General features: G+C 46.8%; 1 protein-coding gene across 1 annotated transcript; it reads left to right on the top strand.

The window, feature by feature from the left end:
* The first annotated feature begins 1,816 nt into the window (after positions 1-1,816).
* On the top strand, positions 1,817-9,492 carry LOC309340655 (uncharacterized protein). Its single transcript, XM_081859539.1, has 2 exons — positions 1,817-2,338; positions 8,897-9,492. The coding sequence occupies exons 1-2, from the start codon at positions 1,946-1,948 to the stop codon at positions 9,392-9,394; spliced, it is 891 nt and encodes a 296-aa protein (XP_081715665.1). The 5' UTR covers positions 1,817-1,945; the 3' UTR covers positions 9,395-9,492.
* The last annotated feature ends 8,227 nt before the right edge of the window (positions 9,493-17,719 follow it).

Here is a 17,719-nt window from a genome sequence, read left to right as displayed (position 1 = left end):
CGCCGCATGACGCAAGGGGATTGGGAGTACCGCCTTGCCACATTCCTTCTAGCACAGCACAGCACCCCCAGCTCAACGACTGGCCGGAGCCCCGCTGAACTACTAATGGGTCGGCGCCTTGCAATCAGATTGGACCGCCTTCACCCCGATAGAGCTCAGGATGAGGTAGTGGTGGGGGAAGGCAGGAACCCCCGGACCTTCGAGGCCCAGGACCCAGTGTACGCAAAGAATTTTGGGGCAGGCCCTGCATGGGTACCTGCCACAGTCACCAGGGTCACGGGCCCCGTGTCGTACGAGGTGCTAACAGATGGGGGGCAATGCTGGCGCCGCCACTGCGACCAGATACGGCGACGATTCCCGGGAGAAAACCAGGAGGAGGAGGACAGGTCAGAGGAGTCCCAAGGGAACAGTGGGGCAGTGAGGCCCATAGAGCAGCAGGGGCAAGCAGGAGAGGCAGAATCAGTAAATACAGAGAGGACCCGCGAGGCCGAAAGGACACCGGAACCAGAACCACGACTGAGCGAGCCGGTTGCGCCAGACCAAACAGCCCCATCCTTGGAACACGAGCCAGAACCTGAACCCCGGACCAGGGAACACCCCAGGCCGCAACGCACACGTAGGCCACCGGCGTACCTTGAGGACTATGAATGCGACCTTCCGGGCAGGACTGGAACTTAGAGGGGAGGGGTGTTATGTACTGAGTTGAATAGGATCCAAACTGCAGCAGTCTGATTGGTCCTAGAACAATAGGCTCCAAAAGGCAGCAGTCTGATTGGTCCTAGAACAATAGGATTCAGAATGCAGCAGTCTGATTGGTCCTAGAACAATGCAGCAGTATGATTGGTTAGCAGGAACCACCCAATCATGCTCCAGATAGAAGTGAATCCACAACCTGATTGGCCTACAGTAGAATCCTGGAATTAGCCAATCATGTGCAGCCCATTGTGTAAATAATGTATATAAAGCAGATACTTTGAGGGGACATTCATTCATTCCTCCTCACCACTATGAGCTGAATAAAGAGCATGAAATCACTTTGCGACTCTGAGTATATTTCAATGGGACTCTCAAGAGTCTCCTCCAGCTCCATAATTCAAAAGCATCAATTCTTCGGTGATCAGCCTTCTTGATGGTCCAGCTCTCACTTCCGTACATCACTACTGGGATTAGCCAGTAAATATTGCTTCCATCTGGCATCTTCATGTTGCGGGTGGCAAGACAGACCTCTGCCCAAGTCCCTGAAATTGGAAGTCTAAACAGAGAGGAGACTGGGCTAAAGACTCGTGCCCAGCCCTTGACCCTGTATAGATGTTCAGACGGTACATGGATTCCCAGACTTAGGTTGCTTGCCAAACATCTTTTTCTGGCCCTGTGGTTTTAAAACAGTCTGCAAGATCTCTGCTTCACGTGCCCTGCAGCAAGATGGTGGCGTGAACCAGCTATCACAAACTGAGTGCAAATTATGCAATGCCAACCAAGGCAGTCTTTCTGTGGTTTCCCAGCAGTGTGGCTTGCCAAAAGCTGTTTAATTTAGTACCAGTCTTGCTTAATTTAGGTCTCTCTTTCTTTCATTTTGTGGGGGGGGGGGAGAAAAAAGACAACTTGAATACGCAAGCGTCCAACTTTATGCCAAGTCGCTGATATGGGCAAAAGAGTTTGGGAAAGAATCCAGATTGTAAATGAAATCACATTGCAAGCCACAGAGGAGTCAGTGCCAAATTATTGCAATTCACGGGAAGCTGGGATTGGCTCCCAGGGAAAGGAGGGTCTGGAACTGGCATGGAACTATCCCACTCAGGCTTTCTGAAAGTGACCAAGATTGCTATATAAATTGCCACCGGCAAGGCTGAAACCTAACACAGCTCACCTTTCCTGCACAGCGCAGATTGGGACCCTGAAAAAGAAGTCAAATTCAGATCCGGAGAATCCCTCTCAACCCATCGCCATGGAAAGATACGTCTCTGCCGTCCGCAAGATGGAACAAACAGTGATGTTTCCCAGCCTCCTCCTCGGAGTCTCCTTGGAAGACCAGGCTGAAACATTTGAGACCAACTTGAGCAACGGAGACTCCAGCGAGAGAGACCTGTATGAAGATTACACTCTGCTAAAATCCATCAAGGGGAGGGCAGAGGGTGGCTTAGCACCCCTTGACTTCCAGAATCCCAGCCTCAAGGAAGAGGAGAGCAAAGAGAAGGTTGATCTGGAAGATCTCTTCCATTACCACGTGTCTGGCTTGCACCGCGTCCTCACCCAGCTGACGAGGAGGGCCAACGCCGTGACTTCGAAATATAATGAAATCATGGGGCAGATCAACCAGAACGAAATCTCTCTCCGCTGGTGAGACACACGCCAAGGACACCAAAGGTGAGTTATTGACTCAGCCCAGCCACCATGACTATGGGAGCCATGGTCCATAAGATCTGGTGGGAACAGCTTGGTTTTCTACAACAAACATTCTTCTTTCCCTCTACGTTTGTAGTCTCCTGTTGCTGCACTGCCTGTTAACAGAGTCAAAGAGCTTTTAAAAATATGCTTGCAGACTCTTCCTTCCTTCCTTCCCGGTTCATTTGCACAGAAGAGATTTCTTGGCCAGCTTGACTGTAACTGATAGGAGTTGTAGTCCTGAACATTTGGCGGCCACCAGGTTGGGATAGGCAGGCCGATGGAATGGCATTTTCTGACTTGGTAGGCCCAGAGGTGGGGGTTGGGACCTCTGCATATTTTCAGAGGTACTCTTTCTTCTATTGCTTCACTCATCTTGCATGGCTTAGCTTTGGAACACAGACTATTAATTCTATGGAAAGCTTAGAGTAGGGCTCTCAGTGGGGTCATATCCAGGCACTGTTAACAATGTTATAGCACTGAGGGCTCACATATCTTTCTTTAGGCTCCAGGTACCCAACGTGATGTCTTTCCAATGTTGCTGAACTAGAACTCCCATCATCCCTGACCATTGGTCATGTTGACTGGGAATATGGGAGTTGTAGTACCCCAATAACATCAGGAGAACCGCATGTTGGCTATCAGTAAAGTTCTGGAGCTGAGTCACAGGGACCCTTGGTTTAAATTAAGACACAACCCACCTTGTTAACACCTTTTCCATTTTCCATTTTACAGGACAACCTGAATTTCTGAACCTGCACATGTGTACAACTTGGGTCCTCTGTCTGAGGCCATGCAAAGAAGGCTCTCAATGGACAATCTAGAGACCTTAACTGCAGCATCTACCCCACAACGTTGTGTAGCATGGACTTTACTTGAATAAGCCAAGCACTGATATTTGTGAACGTAATTGCTATCTATATTATATTTGTGAACGTAATTGCTATCTATATTATATTTGTGACCAAAAGGCTATCTGTACGGTATTTATGGATATCTATAAACTCCATGGCAATCGTATGCCTTGGGTTTCCATTGCTTTCTAGTGTTTAAGTATCGCTTTTAGTTCAGACTAATAAAGCACTTTGCATCGTTTGAAGCTCCCTAGACCACTGTTTCATCTAGTCCTGTAGTTGTCAACAGGTAATGGCTCTCATCCAGATTCTTTGCCTATTATGCTTGCTATGTGAAATCATTTTCACTGGAGATAAGCTCTGTGCCACCACATGGCACCTGTGAGGAAATGAAGGGCATCAGTGCCCTGGCCCGCATCAGTACCCTGCCCACAATTCAGCCTTTTTGTGTGTGTCTTGCTATGTGATTAAGGGCACATCCACACTTTCTGCTGAAAACAGCGTCCGGGCGCAATTTTCAGAAATCCTTTAAGAAGTTCTGGAAAATCCAGGCATATGGCAGCCTGTATCAGAAGTGGGGTTTTTTTTGGCAAATTTCCTAAAAAAAAAAAAAAATAGCTCAAAAACTATTTTTTTAAAAAAATATATATATTAGAATTTGCCAATAAAACTCAACAACTTTGGCCAATAGAAAACAAACAAACAAACAAACAAACAAAAAAGCTTGCCAACTTTGCCAAAAAAAAAAAATATCGCTTTTGTGTCCAGATTTTCACTTTTTCAAATATTGCAACCCTACCTGGTTTCTAGTCATGGGTCTGAGCAATTTCTCCCCCACCCCACTGTTTTTACTGGGAAAATCTGCTGTTTACTGCTGAATTGGAACAAGCATCAAATGAGTTTTCCCTGCTTAAGTGAAGGGACAAAAACCTTTCAGACCCGTGACTAGAAAAATCCCAAGACAAGGCAAAGAGTGAACGGGCCCTAAGTTAGTGGCAGCCTTTTTAATTTTCCATGGAGCAACTTCATGTTAGGGGCATAAATCAAAATGGCTCCCTCACAGGAAGACTGCTCCTTGCCTGTCAGGAAAGGTCCCCCAAAACGGTATTTTGCCAAGGTGCTCTCCAGGATTTCAGACAGGGAGTTCTTCCCAGCCCTGCCTGGAGATACCGTGGTACCTCGGGTTAAGAACTTAATTCGTTTCGGAGGTCTGTACTTAACCTGAAACTGTTCTTAACCTGAAGCACCACTTTAGCTAATGGGGCCTCCCGCTGCCGCTGCGCGATTTCTGTTCTCATCCTGAAACAAAGTGCTTAACCCGAGGTACTATTTCTGGGTTAGCGGAGTCTGTAACCTGAAGCGTATGTAACCTGAAGCGTATGTAACCTGAAGCGTATGTAACCCGAGGTACCACTGTACTAGGCATCAATTCTGGGACCTCCTGCATGGAAAACACACGTAATACCACAGACCTGTGTGTCTTCCAGAAATGCTTGTACACCTTCCCGTAACATCATGTTGAGTCTGTCCCTGTTCGGGATTCACGTCCAGGGCTCGATTTAGGTTTGATGAGGCCCTAAGCTACTGAAAGGAATGGGGCCCTTTCTATGTCCAGCTGTCCTTTGTCAACAACAAATTGTCACTGTTTTTTGTGCTGAATATATGCTATATGGTAATTTATGGACCTAATAGCTATCTAAAGCCATTTGCACATGCAGAATGTAGGCACCCTATATATAGAAAGGAGCAAACCAGTGATATTTTAGGGAGCAGGCTAGCAGGCGGAACCCATGACTTACATCATAGGAGCCTACATAACACAAAACACTGTTGCTGTATGTAGGTTTTATTTTATTTGTTTATCTTATATTTTGGAAATATACATCCAGTGCTTTATTTTCTTTAAATTTGGGGGGGGGGGGCAAGAGAGTATACCTTGTTTAATTTATATGTAAATCCAGCATTGCTCAAGTCCCTGATTCTAGGATTGCTGCCTTAGCCATGTAGTTGTCCCTGCCCCTTCCAACATTTCACAGTTGGAAATAGCTTGTAACACCCCTGTTTGAACAATAAGCACTGTGCAATGCCCCGATATGCTCTCACTAATTTCTGAAGGCTCCTCTGCTTCATGGGCTATGCTCATTGACTATGGCATAGCTGGATGAACCCTGGCAATCAATGGTGTGACAGATGTCGCAGCCCTCTCACCACCGATTTAGGCTGTGCGCACACAAATCATTTGAAATAAACAGGGGTCCTTTATCTTCCAGTGCACTTTTGCACATAACAATGTGGGTGTTAAGTTGTGGGTGAACATAGCAGACGACACAGCGATTTCTCCAGAGCAGCTCTTTATTTGTAAGCTGGACCAGAACTGAACAGCAAACAGCTCAGCTGGCCTGCTTTTATAGGCAGCCGGCTGTCAACATTGTAGCAACAACCACCCAGGGTTTCCCGCCTAAAATAACTGACGTGGACCTGAGTGAAAACTATCTACAGTATCCCCCTGCTGGCCCAGGGTGAGAACTTCAGTACATAACAGTGGGCATGCAGCGGTGTTCTCTATTCCCTTCCTTCCCATTCCACAACTTTAAAAAATAATAATCACAGTCTTTTGAAAGAGAGGAGGTAGAAACTGATATGCTGATATTCAGAGGTGGCTATCCTACAGCACTGCTTCTAAGGAGCGCTTGAAAGAGCTGGGTATGTTTAGCCTGGAAAAGAGGAGACTGAAAGGAGATAAGATGTTGTTGTTGTTGTTTAGTCGTGTCCGACTCTTCGTGACCCCATGGACCAGAGCACACCAGACACTCCTGTCTTCCACTGCCTCCCACAGTTTGGTCAAACTCATGCTGGTAGCTTTGAGAACACTGTCCCACCATCTCATCCTCTGTCGTCCCCTTCTCCTTGTGCCCTCCATCTTTCCCAACATCAGGGTCTTTTCCAGGGAGTCTTCTCTTCTCATGAGGTGGCCAAAGTATTGGAGCCTCAGCTTCAGGATCTGTCCTTCCAGTGAGCACTCAGCGCTGATTTCCTTAAGAATGGAGAGGTTTGATCTTCTTGCAGTCCATGGGACTCTCAAGAGTCTCCTCCAGCACCTTAATTCAAAAGCATCAATTCTTCGGCGATCAGCCTTCTTTATGGTCCAGCTCTCACTTCCATACATCACTAATGGGAAAACCATAGCTTTAACTATGCGGACCTTTGTTGGCAAGGTGATGTCTCTGCTTTTTAAGAGATATCACCTTGCTGACATCTTCTAACCTTAGAAGATGAAATAGATTGTATTGAACTTTTTTATTTTTTAACCTTCATAATCTCACAGAAAGCAGGTAGGACAGGCTGCCGAAAAAGCTAAGCAAACTTTGTTGGCAAGGTGATGTCTCTGCTTTTTAAGATGCTGTCTAGGTTTGTCATTGCTTTTCTCCCAAGAAGCAGGCGTCTTCTAATTTCGTGGCTGCTGTCACCATCTGCAGAGATAGGATAGCCATCTTCAAATATCTGAAGGGCTGTCACATGGAGGAGGGAGCAAGCTTGTTTTCTCCCGCTCTGGACGGTAGGATTCAAACCTGCTAGGTGTTTATGCAGGAGCCAGGCCCTGTGACCAATAGGACTTTGCAGGACCGGGGCCTTCCTAAGTTTGTTCTGAAGAGGCAAGGCACGGCCACACAGGTGAGGCCGATTGGTAACTCACTGCACCTGGTGGCAAGAGCTGGGAAGGGATATAGGGTCAGCATTTCCCTTCAGCTCTTTGCCACAGCAACATGCTTCCTGCCTTGCTGCGTTTGGCTTCTTGCTTCCTGATCCTTGAACCTCGGCTTCTTAATCCTCAGACTCTTGACTTCTTGACTTCTTGCTTCTTGATCCTTGGACCCCTGATTTCATGGCTCCTTGCTTCCTGACCCTCGAACCCCTGACTTCTTGACTCCTTGCTTCCTGACCCTCGGACCCCTGACTTTGGGACTCCTTGCTTCCTGACCCTTGGACCCCTGACTTTGGGACTCCTTGCTTCCTGACCCTCAGACCCCTGACTTCCTGACCCCTTGCTTCCTGACCCTCAGACCCTTGGCTTCTTGACTCCCAGCTCTCTGACCCTCGGATTCTTGGCTTCCTGACTCCTGGCTTCTAGACCCCCGTTCCTGCTCCCACCCCGCCATCTTGCCCCCGGTCCTGACGTCCCCTGCTGGGACTTCGATCGCCCATGAACCGGACCATGACAGAACCAAGCTGCAAGAAGGGAGATTCTGACTAAACATTTGGAAAAACTTTGACAGTAAGAGCTGTTCAGCAGTGGAACAGAGAAGCTGTTTCATGAGAGGTGGTGGACTGCCCTTCCTTGGAGGTTTTTAAACAGAGGTTGGATGGCCATTTGTCGTGGATGCTTGAGCTGAGATTCCTGCATTGCAGGGGGTTGAACTAGATGACCCTCAGGGTCCCTTCTAACTCTAAGGTTCTATGATTTGGTGAAAGATCAAGCATGGGTTAAGCCAGGCACCCCCAAACTTGGCCCTCCAGATGTTTTGGGACTACAGTTCCCATCATCCCTGACCACTGGTCCTGTTAGCTAGGGATGGTGGGAGTTGGACTCCCAAAACATCTGGCGGGCCGAGTTTGGGGATGTCTGCATTAAGAGCATCCAGGACTTCTCTGTGTGATGGCCTGGGACTCGGGCTCGGACTCGGAACCAGAGGAGTCTCAGTCTGCACCGGATCCTTTGCCTCAGGCATCATCTGAACCAAGTCTGGGGCCTGATTCTGAAGAGCCCCAGTCTGCACAGGTTCCCCTGCAACAAGCACCAGCTGGGCCGAGTCAGGGGCCTGAGCCTGCCCTGGCTCCAGATGTGGGGATTACCTCATTGCCTCCAGCTGGGCCATCACTTACAGCTGCTCCACTACCGGTTGGATCAGGGGAGGCTGAGGCGGCCCCTGGGTCTAGTAACCCACCAACGTCTCCCGAGCTGCAGAGACTAAGGTTTGAGAGAAGGAGAGACCTGAGTACTCGCAGGAGGAGTGCTCGCCTTTGGGCAAAACAGGGTGGTGAGTCGCTGGGGCATCAGGACCGGACGCTACCCTGACAAAGATAAAAGGCTGTCGGACCCCACCCCAGGTTGCGGGAGCAACATTGCTGTATGCCAGACCCTGCCTGAGATCCTGTGCCTGTCCTTGCCTGGTTTCCTGCCTTGTGTCCTGCCTTGGGCCTGTCAGACTGACTCCTAGCAGAACCTTCGGATTCTGGACCGGTCCTGGACCGCGTTTCACGGGTTGCCCCCGAGCCCAGCACACTCTGCCTTCAGGAGTAGGAATGGATCTCCGTGTAGTTATTGCAAGCCTGTTTTTTTTTTTGTCCTCCAATGATTCTGAAACTCTGGGAATAAACATTGCTTGATTTGGCTTGGCGTTTTCCACTCTGCACTTCATGACTTGTCAGTTATTGATCAGCAAGTCCTGGCTTCAAGTGGGGTCAATCAGTCCACCTCTAATTTGGGTTCATTCCAACCTGTAAATAAAGTCACATTGCTAACCACATAGGAGACAACTGATGAGATGCCAGAGGAGGAGAAATGTGATTGGCTGGGGACAGAGGGGTGTTGTCCACCGCTCCAATGGACCTCTTCCTGACCACATGTTCCACGGCTGGTTTCCACCCAGGCTTGCTCATAAATTGCCACCAGCTGGAAGCAAGGAACACTCACATCTAAGGGTCCTCTTTGCAATTCACCTGAGATCCCCCGAGGCTTTAGGCTCAAAGAAGTCTCTCCTCTCGCAACCATGGAAGATTACTTCTCTGCGGTCCGCAAGATGGAGCAAACAGTGATGTTCCCCAGCGTTCTCCAGGGCGTCCCCTTGGAATGGCAGGACAACACGCCTGAGGCTGACTCAGGCGGCAAAGATCTGTATGATTATTACACGCTGCTGAAATCCATCAAGCTGGTGGTGGAAGGTGGCCTGATGCCTCTCAGTAACCAGAACCCTGATGTTGCCAGCCGTCTGAAAGAACAGGAAGAGAAAGAGAGGCAGAACCCTGAAGGCTATTTCTATTACCACGTGTCCAGCTTGTATCGTGTCCTCGCACAGCTGACAGGGAGAGCCAATGCCGTCACTTCCAAATACAATGAAATTATGGGGCAGATTAACCAGGGTGAAATTCATCTCAGCTGATGAGAAATGCATGGTGCAAAGAGCAAAGGTAAGATGTCTTTCGTTGCTCAAATGGGAATTCCCAGCCTACTGACACCAGGAAGACAGATTCGCGGTACCCTTTCTGGTGCCTGCTTAAAACATTTTTGTTTAGGTGAACCTATCTTCCTTGGAGGGACGCGGGTGGCGCTGTGGGTTGAACCACAGAGCCTAGGACTTGCCGATCAGAAGGTCGGCGGTTCGAATCCCCATTACGGGGTGAGCTCCCGTTGCTCGGTCCCTGCTGCTGCCAACCTAGCAGTTTGAAAGCACGTCAAAGTGCAAGTAGATAAATAAGTACCACTGTGGCAGGAAGGTAAACAGTGTTTCTGTGTGCTGCTCTGGTTTGCCAGAAGCGGCTTAGTCATGCTGGCCACATGACCTGGAAGCTGTACGCTGGCTCCCTCGGCCAATAAAGCGAGATGAGCGCCACAACCCCAGTCGGCCACGACTGGATCTAATGGTCAGGAGTCGCTTTACCTTTATCTTCCTTGGAGGTTTTTAAGCAGAGTTTGAATGACCACCTCTCATAGAGGCATTAGTTGAGATTCCTACATTGCAGGGGGTTGGATTAGATGGTTACATGATTCCACTTGGGGCTTCTAGGTGCAAAAATGTTTGAATGCCCAGTTTAGGGTTGCCATATTTTGAAGAGCAAAAAAGAGGACCACCAAACTGTGCCAGCATACCTATTTCCCCAGCTCAGGCTGGCAGCGGCTGCAGCATGCAGAGCAGCCCGAGTATGAACCCCACCCCCGCCGACCCAGACATTTCCTTTAAAATGTAAAAATCCACCTGAATGGGCATGTTGGCCCCCCAAAAGAGGACATGTCTGGGGTTTTCCCGGGCGTATGGCAACCCTAATTAGTTCCAAGTGCAATTGCAATTAGTCCAAGTGCAGTTAGTTCCAAGGGAAATTGTTCAAAGGGTATAGAAAGAGCATTGTTTAGATTTGCTGTTTTATAAAAGGAGATTGAATATTATTTATTTATACATACATACATACATACATACACTGCCCATTTATACCACTCTGGGCGGCTCCCAACAGGATATTAAAAACATGATGAAAGATCAAACATTAAAAACTTCCCTAAACAGGGTTGCCTTCAGATGTCTTCTAAAAATCAGATAGTTGTTTATCTCCTTGACATCTGGTAGGAGGGCATTCCACAGGGCAGGTGCCACTACCCAGAAGGCCCTCTGCCTGGTTCCCTGTAACTTCGCTTCTCACAGTGAAGGAACCGCCAGAAGGCCCTCGGAGCTGGACCTCAGTGTCCAGGCTGGACGATGGGGGTGGTGTCGCTCCTTCGGGTATACTGGGCCGAGGCTGTTTAGGGCTTTCAAGGTCAGCACCAACACTTTGAATTGTGCTCGGAAATGTACTGGGAGCCAACGTAGGTCTTTCAGGACCGGTGTAGTAGCGGCTACACCCAGTCACCGGTCTAGCTGCCACATTCTGGGGTACTTGTGGTTTCCGGGTCACCTTCAAAGGTAGCCCCACGTAGAGCGCATTGCAGTAGTCCAATACAGTGGTAAGGCATTCTGATGAGAAAGAATTCAGAATTACTTTCCAATTAATTCCACAGGTTATTCTGGCACTGTCTCCCAGAGTCCAAATTCACGAAGCAGACATGTCTTGCTGTACATTCTTCCAGAGGACTTTCTGGTGCAACAAGCTCTGTGATACGGAAAATACTTGACGATTTCAATTCCTGATACCTGAATTGATAGGGTATATAGGGTGGGAGGGAAGCTTAAATTATTTTAATGAATATTTAATTTTTTATGTAACCCACTTAGAGGGTTTGATGATTGAGTGGCTTATAAATCTTACAAAGTAAACTAAATGCCAAACATGTCTATGGCCCTATATGATTCAAAGAGGATGTTTATGTCCAGGCTGATAGCAGATGGACTAATGGACAATGGTTTGGGGATCGAAACCAGGAAAGGGAGGGTGGGCTTTGGGAATCCAAAGGGTGTACAAATATATTCTGATTCTTTCTATTGTTTCTTTTTTTGCTTTGTTATTAGTATAAAAATGGGGAATTCGTGGAAGGGAAATTGGGTCGATCTTAGAAAAAGTCTTTAAGTATAACGATCGATGTGTATAAGTTAAAATTTGATATATAAATTGAATTAAATATAATAACAAATTAAGGTTAAAAATTAGGGATAAGAACTTGTTGAACAAATATTTGGACATGGAATACAAGAAGCGGAGGCGAGGGGAAGTCGTGGAAAAAAGTTATTGAAAATAAGGACTGTAAATGTTGAATGTCTTTTAATTCTGTCTTTTCTCTTTTTTTTTTGTCTTGTTGTTTTTTGCCTTGTGCATTATTTGAAATTTCAATAAATAACATTAAAAAAAAAAGAGGATGTTTATGTGTTTTGAAATCGGCTCATGTCCTACTGATTGCATTGTCTCTGCTGGGTAATACTTGCAATCCACTTATGTAAAGGTAAACTTTATTTTATTGTTTTGTACATAAGTGAATTTTGAGCCAATGGGCTTACTGTCAATAAAAAGACTTATTCTGAATAGCGCCTCATTTTGTTTCATTAATTCACACACTGTTCTGTTTGTAGTATTTAGAAGTTAGGCTGAAACTTGTGTTTGTGTGTGTGCACATATGTGTGTGTTATAAAAAATAAAGCATTCAAATATCCAGTGGACTATATATATATATATATATATATATATATATATGCTTACCAGGGATTTTTTTCAGCCGGAACTGACAGGAATTCAGTTCCATCACCTATCAGGTGGCTGCCAAGAGAACAAGGGAGAAGTTCATGGTGAGTTCTGGCACCTCTTTTTCTAGAAAAAAGCACTGATGCTTATCTAATTGTAAAGAGAAGAAAAATAAATTGCACGATGTAACTCCCTTAATTTTATTAATTTTATTCAGTGGTGTTAGTTTGGGGGTTGTTCCCACCCCCCTTAAAAGCATTCAATTTAAAGAGGATGGTGAGCATCTTATATTCGGCAGTATACCTAGGCGGGCCTGAAATGTGTGGCCCTACAGATGTTTTCAGACTCCAGCTCCCATAATTCTGGCTCAACCAGGTGAAGGTCTCAAACCCTCAGTGAGTTAGGAACTTCCCCTATGTAATAATAATAATAATAATAATAATAATAATAATAATAATAATACAGTGGTACCTCGGGTTACATACGCTTCAGGTTACAGACTCCGCTAACCCGTAAATCTTACCTCGGGTTAAGAACTTTGCTTCAGGATGAGAACACGTGCTTCAGTGGTGCGGCGGCAGCAGGAGGCCCCATAAGCTAAAGTGGTGCTTCAGGTTAAGAACAGTTTCAGGTTAAGAACGGACCTCCAAAATGAATTAAGTACTTAACCCAAGGTACCACTGTAATAATAATAATAATTTATTATTTATACCCACCCATCTGGCTGAGTTTCCCCAGCCACTCTGGGCAGCTCCCAATCGAATGTTAAAAACAATACAGCATTAAATATTAAAAACTTCCCTAAACAGGGCTGCCTTCAGATGTCTTTTAAAGATAACTGCTTATTTCCTTCACATCTGAAGGGAGGGCGTTCCACAGGGTGGGCGCCACTACCGAGAAGGCCCTCCGTCTGGTTCCCTGTAACCTCACTTCTCCTAATGAGGGAACCACCAGAAGGCCCTCGGCGCTGGATCTCAGTGTCCGGGCTGAACAATGGGGGTGGAGATGCTCCTTCAGGTCTACTGGACCGAGGCCATTTAGGGTTTTAAATGTCAGCACCAACACTGACCTGTACAAAGACAGGCTCTGGTGGACTGAGCAGACGAAACCAATAGTGGGCTTTGTGGTCAAAAAGGTGGTTTCTGCACATCTGCAGAGGGGAGTAAGGGGCAGATGGGGCTCATCCATCAGGGAAGGGAGCCCACCTAGGAGAAGGAAAACTCTGATCCTAAACCTCCATTGCCTTATGGGATATCGTCAGGAGAAGAAAAGGCTAAGGAGGAAACCCTACACAAATCTGGAGAGGTGTCCCTAAGGCAGTTGGATGGTGCCTTGTACGCCTCCTTCTGGCAACTCCTGCAGCCCAGCTGGTGCCAAACGCCTTGCTCTGCTTTCCTTTGGACCACATCTGTGAGGCCAAGAGGTCTTGTCGTCTGGGCAGCCTAGAACCTCCAGACACACTGCCCAGGCTTGCGCTCTGGAGAGGTACTTTGCTACAGCGAACGGAGTGGTTTGACTTCACCCCTGGAGGAACACTCCATTGTCTTTCGAGGCAGACGGATGCCAACCACAACAACGGGCTCCATCAGTGGAGGGCAAGCCAGTGCGCCATAGTGGTTAGAGTGTCAGGAAAGGACCTGGGAGACCAGGGTTCAACCGTCACCCTGCGCCACAAAGCTCACTTGGGGATGCTTCCTGCCACTCAGCATAACCTACTCTGCAAGGTCATTGTGGGGATTAATTGAGGAGGGGAAGAACTGTGTCCACTACCTTGAGCTCCTTGGAGAAAAAGTTGGTGCAACCAACCAACCAACCAACCAACCAACCAACCAATTGTAGCTAAGAGCTGTTGCTGGGACACGGGTGGTGCTGTGGGCTAAACCATGGAGCTTTTTGGGCTTGCTGGTCGGAAGGTTGGTGGTTCAAATCCCCATGACGGAGTGAGCTCTTGCTGCTCTGTCCCAGCTTTTGCCAACCTAGCAGTTCGAAAGCACACCAGCGCAAGTAGATAAATAGGTACCACTGCAGCGGGAAAGTAAACTGCATTTCCGTGTGCTCTGGTTTCCGTCGCGGTGTCCCGTTGTGCCAGAAGTGGTTCAGTCCGCTGGCCCTCATGACCCAGAAAGCTGTCTGTGGACAAATGCCGGCTCCCTCGGCCTGAAAGCGAGATGAGCGCCACAACCCCATAGTCACCTTTGACTGGACTTAACCATCCAGGGGTCCTTTACCTTTGCCTTACCTTAGCTGTTGCTAGCCTTCTGATTTGTCTAATCTTTTTAAAGCCTTCTGAGTTGGTTGCCATCACCCTTCCTCTTATTAGGGGGAATGCCATAATTTTATACATGAAGAGCAACAGCTGGAGGAGAGGTCAAGTTATGCGTGGGAAACGTAAATGGAGAGAAACGCACGCCGCCTTAAGGTGCGGCAGGAGGGCTGCCAAGTTTGCAGAGTTGGGCAGAAACCTCTGTTTAATTTAGGGGAGGAATGAGGTGTGTGCCAAGGCTGCCAGCCTTGTGGGGCTGGTCCTTGGTTTGCCGGCTTACTATAACCTGTACTTACAACGTGGAACATGGTGGTCCCCCTCAGCTTTGTTTGCCAGGGCAGGGCTGAGTCTTGCTCACCATGCAAGGACCAGATCAAGAGGCATTTCTTTTTTTAAAAAAATGTAATTCAAAATTAAAACAAAACATATTATCCAAAAACATATCATCCTTATTCCCCCCCCCCATTTTTCCTCCCTCCCCCCACAACCCCCCCCCCGGCTTCCCTAAGTTCCAGTTTTTGGTTTCTCTAAGAATGCTGTTTTTTGCATGTTACAAAGTTGTATAGATCCTCAAACTATTTAGCTGATTATTATCAATAAGAAGTTTGTGAATGTTTATTCAAAACCAGCCAAGGAGTCCAGTTCGCTTTGTTGCGTCTTCAAATACTTTGTAAAGGGTTCCCATTCATCTTTAAAGTCATAGTTATCCTTGTCCTTATATGTCAGTTTTGCCAGTTCTGCATAGTTCATCAATTTTTCTTGCCATGGTTCTTTAGTTGGGGTTTCTCCAGTCTTCCATCCTTTTGCTATTAAGACTCTCGCACTGTTGTCGCATACATGAAGATGTTTTTCAGCTTTTTAGCAGATCTTTCCCAACAATCCTTAACAAAAATGCTTCAGGTTTTTAAACAAATGTTAAATGGAACATTTTCTTCAATTCGTTGTATATCATTTCCCAATTTTTTTAATTACCTTACAATCCCACACCACATATGATAAAATGTCCCCTCCTTTTCCTTACACTTCCAACATATATTTGAACTAGTTTTGTACATTTTCCCTAACTGCACTGGCGTTGTGTACCATCTGTACATCATCTTCATGTAATTCTCCTTCAATAGGGAACAATCTGTAAATTTTAAATCAGTTTTCCACAATTTTTCCATCATAGATCAAGAGGCATTTCCACAATGGAAGGAGACGCCCTGGAACCCTGGGGTGGACTGCAGTAGGACAAGGAAAAATCACGGCCACGCCATGCCCAGTCGCAGAGTCAAGGGAAAGGAATGTGCCACAGTCATCATCTGAGCCAAGCCCATGTTTGCATTCACAAACCAAAAACAGCAATAGGACTTTTATATACAGTGGACGCTCGGGTTGCGAAAGTGATCCGTGTGGGATGCACATTCGCAACCCGCAGCGGCACGTCTGCGCACGCGTAGGTTGCGATTTAATGCTTCTGTGCATGCGCAAAGCGCGATTTAGTGCTTCTGCGCATGCGCGACCATCGAAACCTGAAAGTAACCCATTCCGGTACTTCCAGGTTTTGGCAGTCTGTAACCCAAAAAAACGTAACCTGAAGCGTCTGTAACCCGAGGTATGACTGTACAGTGGTACCTTGGGTTAAGTATTTAATTCATTCCGGAGGTCTGTTCTTAACCTGAAACTGTTCTTAACCTGAAGCACCACTTTAGCTAATGGGGCTTCCTGCTGCCGCTGATTGGGAAGTTCAGAAACCAGGAAGACCAAAACTTTAATAAGGAATGGGGGGAAATTATAATTTACCTGGAAGACCACTATAAACAGCTGAAAACACTAGCAGGACTGCAATAACACATGTAATGTACAGAGGTACCTCAGGTTAAGAACTTAATTCGTTCCGGAGGTCCGTTCTTAACCTGAAACTGTTCTTAACCTGAAGCACCACTTTAGCTAATGGGGCTTCCTGCTGCCGCTGCACCGCCGGAGCACGATTTCTGTTCTCATCCTGAAGCAAAGTTCTTAACCTGAAGCACTATTTCTGGGTTAGCGGAGTCTGCAACCTGAAGCGTATGTAACCTGAAGCGTATGTAACCTGAGGTATGACTGTACATGAAAGCAGTGTGGTGTAAGCTGTTAAAGAGTGTTGGACGGGAACCACGGAGACCTGGGTTCAAATCCCCACTCAACCATGAAACTCGCTGGGTGAGCCTTACACAAAGCTGACGCAGTGGTTAGATGATGGCCCCCCATCGAACACACGCAAAATGGTTGGTACCCGTATACATTTGAAGCAGTATCGATCCAATTTAAACAGTCGTGCCTTTGCACAAGGAATCGTGGGAGCTATAGTCTGTTGAGGGTGCTGAGACCCTATTAGGGAGACCTCATAGAACTACAAATCTCAGAGTGGTCCAACGACCAATCCCTTTCCTTACAGAACTCTGGGAACTGTAGCTCTGTGAGGGGAATAGCGACTCTCAGCGCCCTTAACGACCTACAATTCACAGGATTCTTGGGAGATTTTTTTGTTTAAAGTGGTGCGATACTGCTTTGAATACATTGTTATGATGCGGCCTGTGTCCAGTCTTTCTTGAATGTTTGTTGTTCAATAAAGGAGGGTCTACAACAGTGAGAATCCATCAGGCATTCATCTTGATTTGCTTGTGGGATGTTTATACAGCTTCCCATTGTTATAAGAAAAACTGCTCCCTTTCCCTTATGGGGTATTCCGGAGCCCATATAGAGTTCTTAAGTGGGTTCCCTATTGGTAGGAGAAAACAACAGAGGCCAACCAGAGTATAATGAGAAGCAAAGCGGCTAGTAAGCCTGATCTTTATTCAATGAACTGTTGCAACAGGGTCCCCACTCACCACAAGCAGGAGGGAGGAGAACCCTGAACAATGGTGCGCATGCCCTTATATAGGCTCTTGAAATTGCCCACCCTGTAGCCCAAGACCACTCCCCAAAACATCATTCATACATCACAGAAGGAGGCAGGTGTACAGCAGAAATCCTGTCTGCCAGGATACCTGACAATGGTCCCTGATTGCATTACCTGGGCAGCCTGGGCATTCTTTGGTGATGGTTAATACTTTGGTTCCTGAGTCCAGGTCACAGGCTCACCCTATTCATACACAAATACGCCCTTAAGACAGGATTTGCAAGCAAAAAGACGATGGGAAGGTTTTCCCCATTTGCCTCCCTTACTGCAGAGGAATATTTGAGCTCATTGGGAGAATCAAAATGGCTTCAGGATTGCTCTCCTGTACTATTTCTGACACATGATTCATATACTTAGATATGTGCGCATATGCGAATATTTATTCTACACTTGAGACCTTAAAATTCTTATAACACCGTT

Source organism: Podarcis erhardii (assembly GCF_964252035.2).
Source record: "Podarcis erhardii genome assembly, chromosome: 4".
Classification (NCBI taxonomy): Eukaryota; Metazoa; Chordata; class Lepidosauria; order Squamata; family Lacertidae; genus Podarcis; species Podarcis erhardii.
This window is presented reverse-complemented; position numbering and strand designations above follow the sequence as displayed.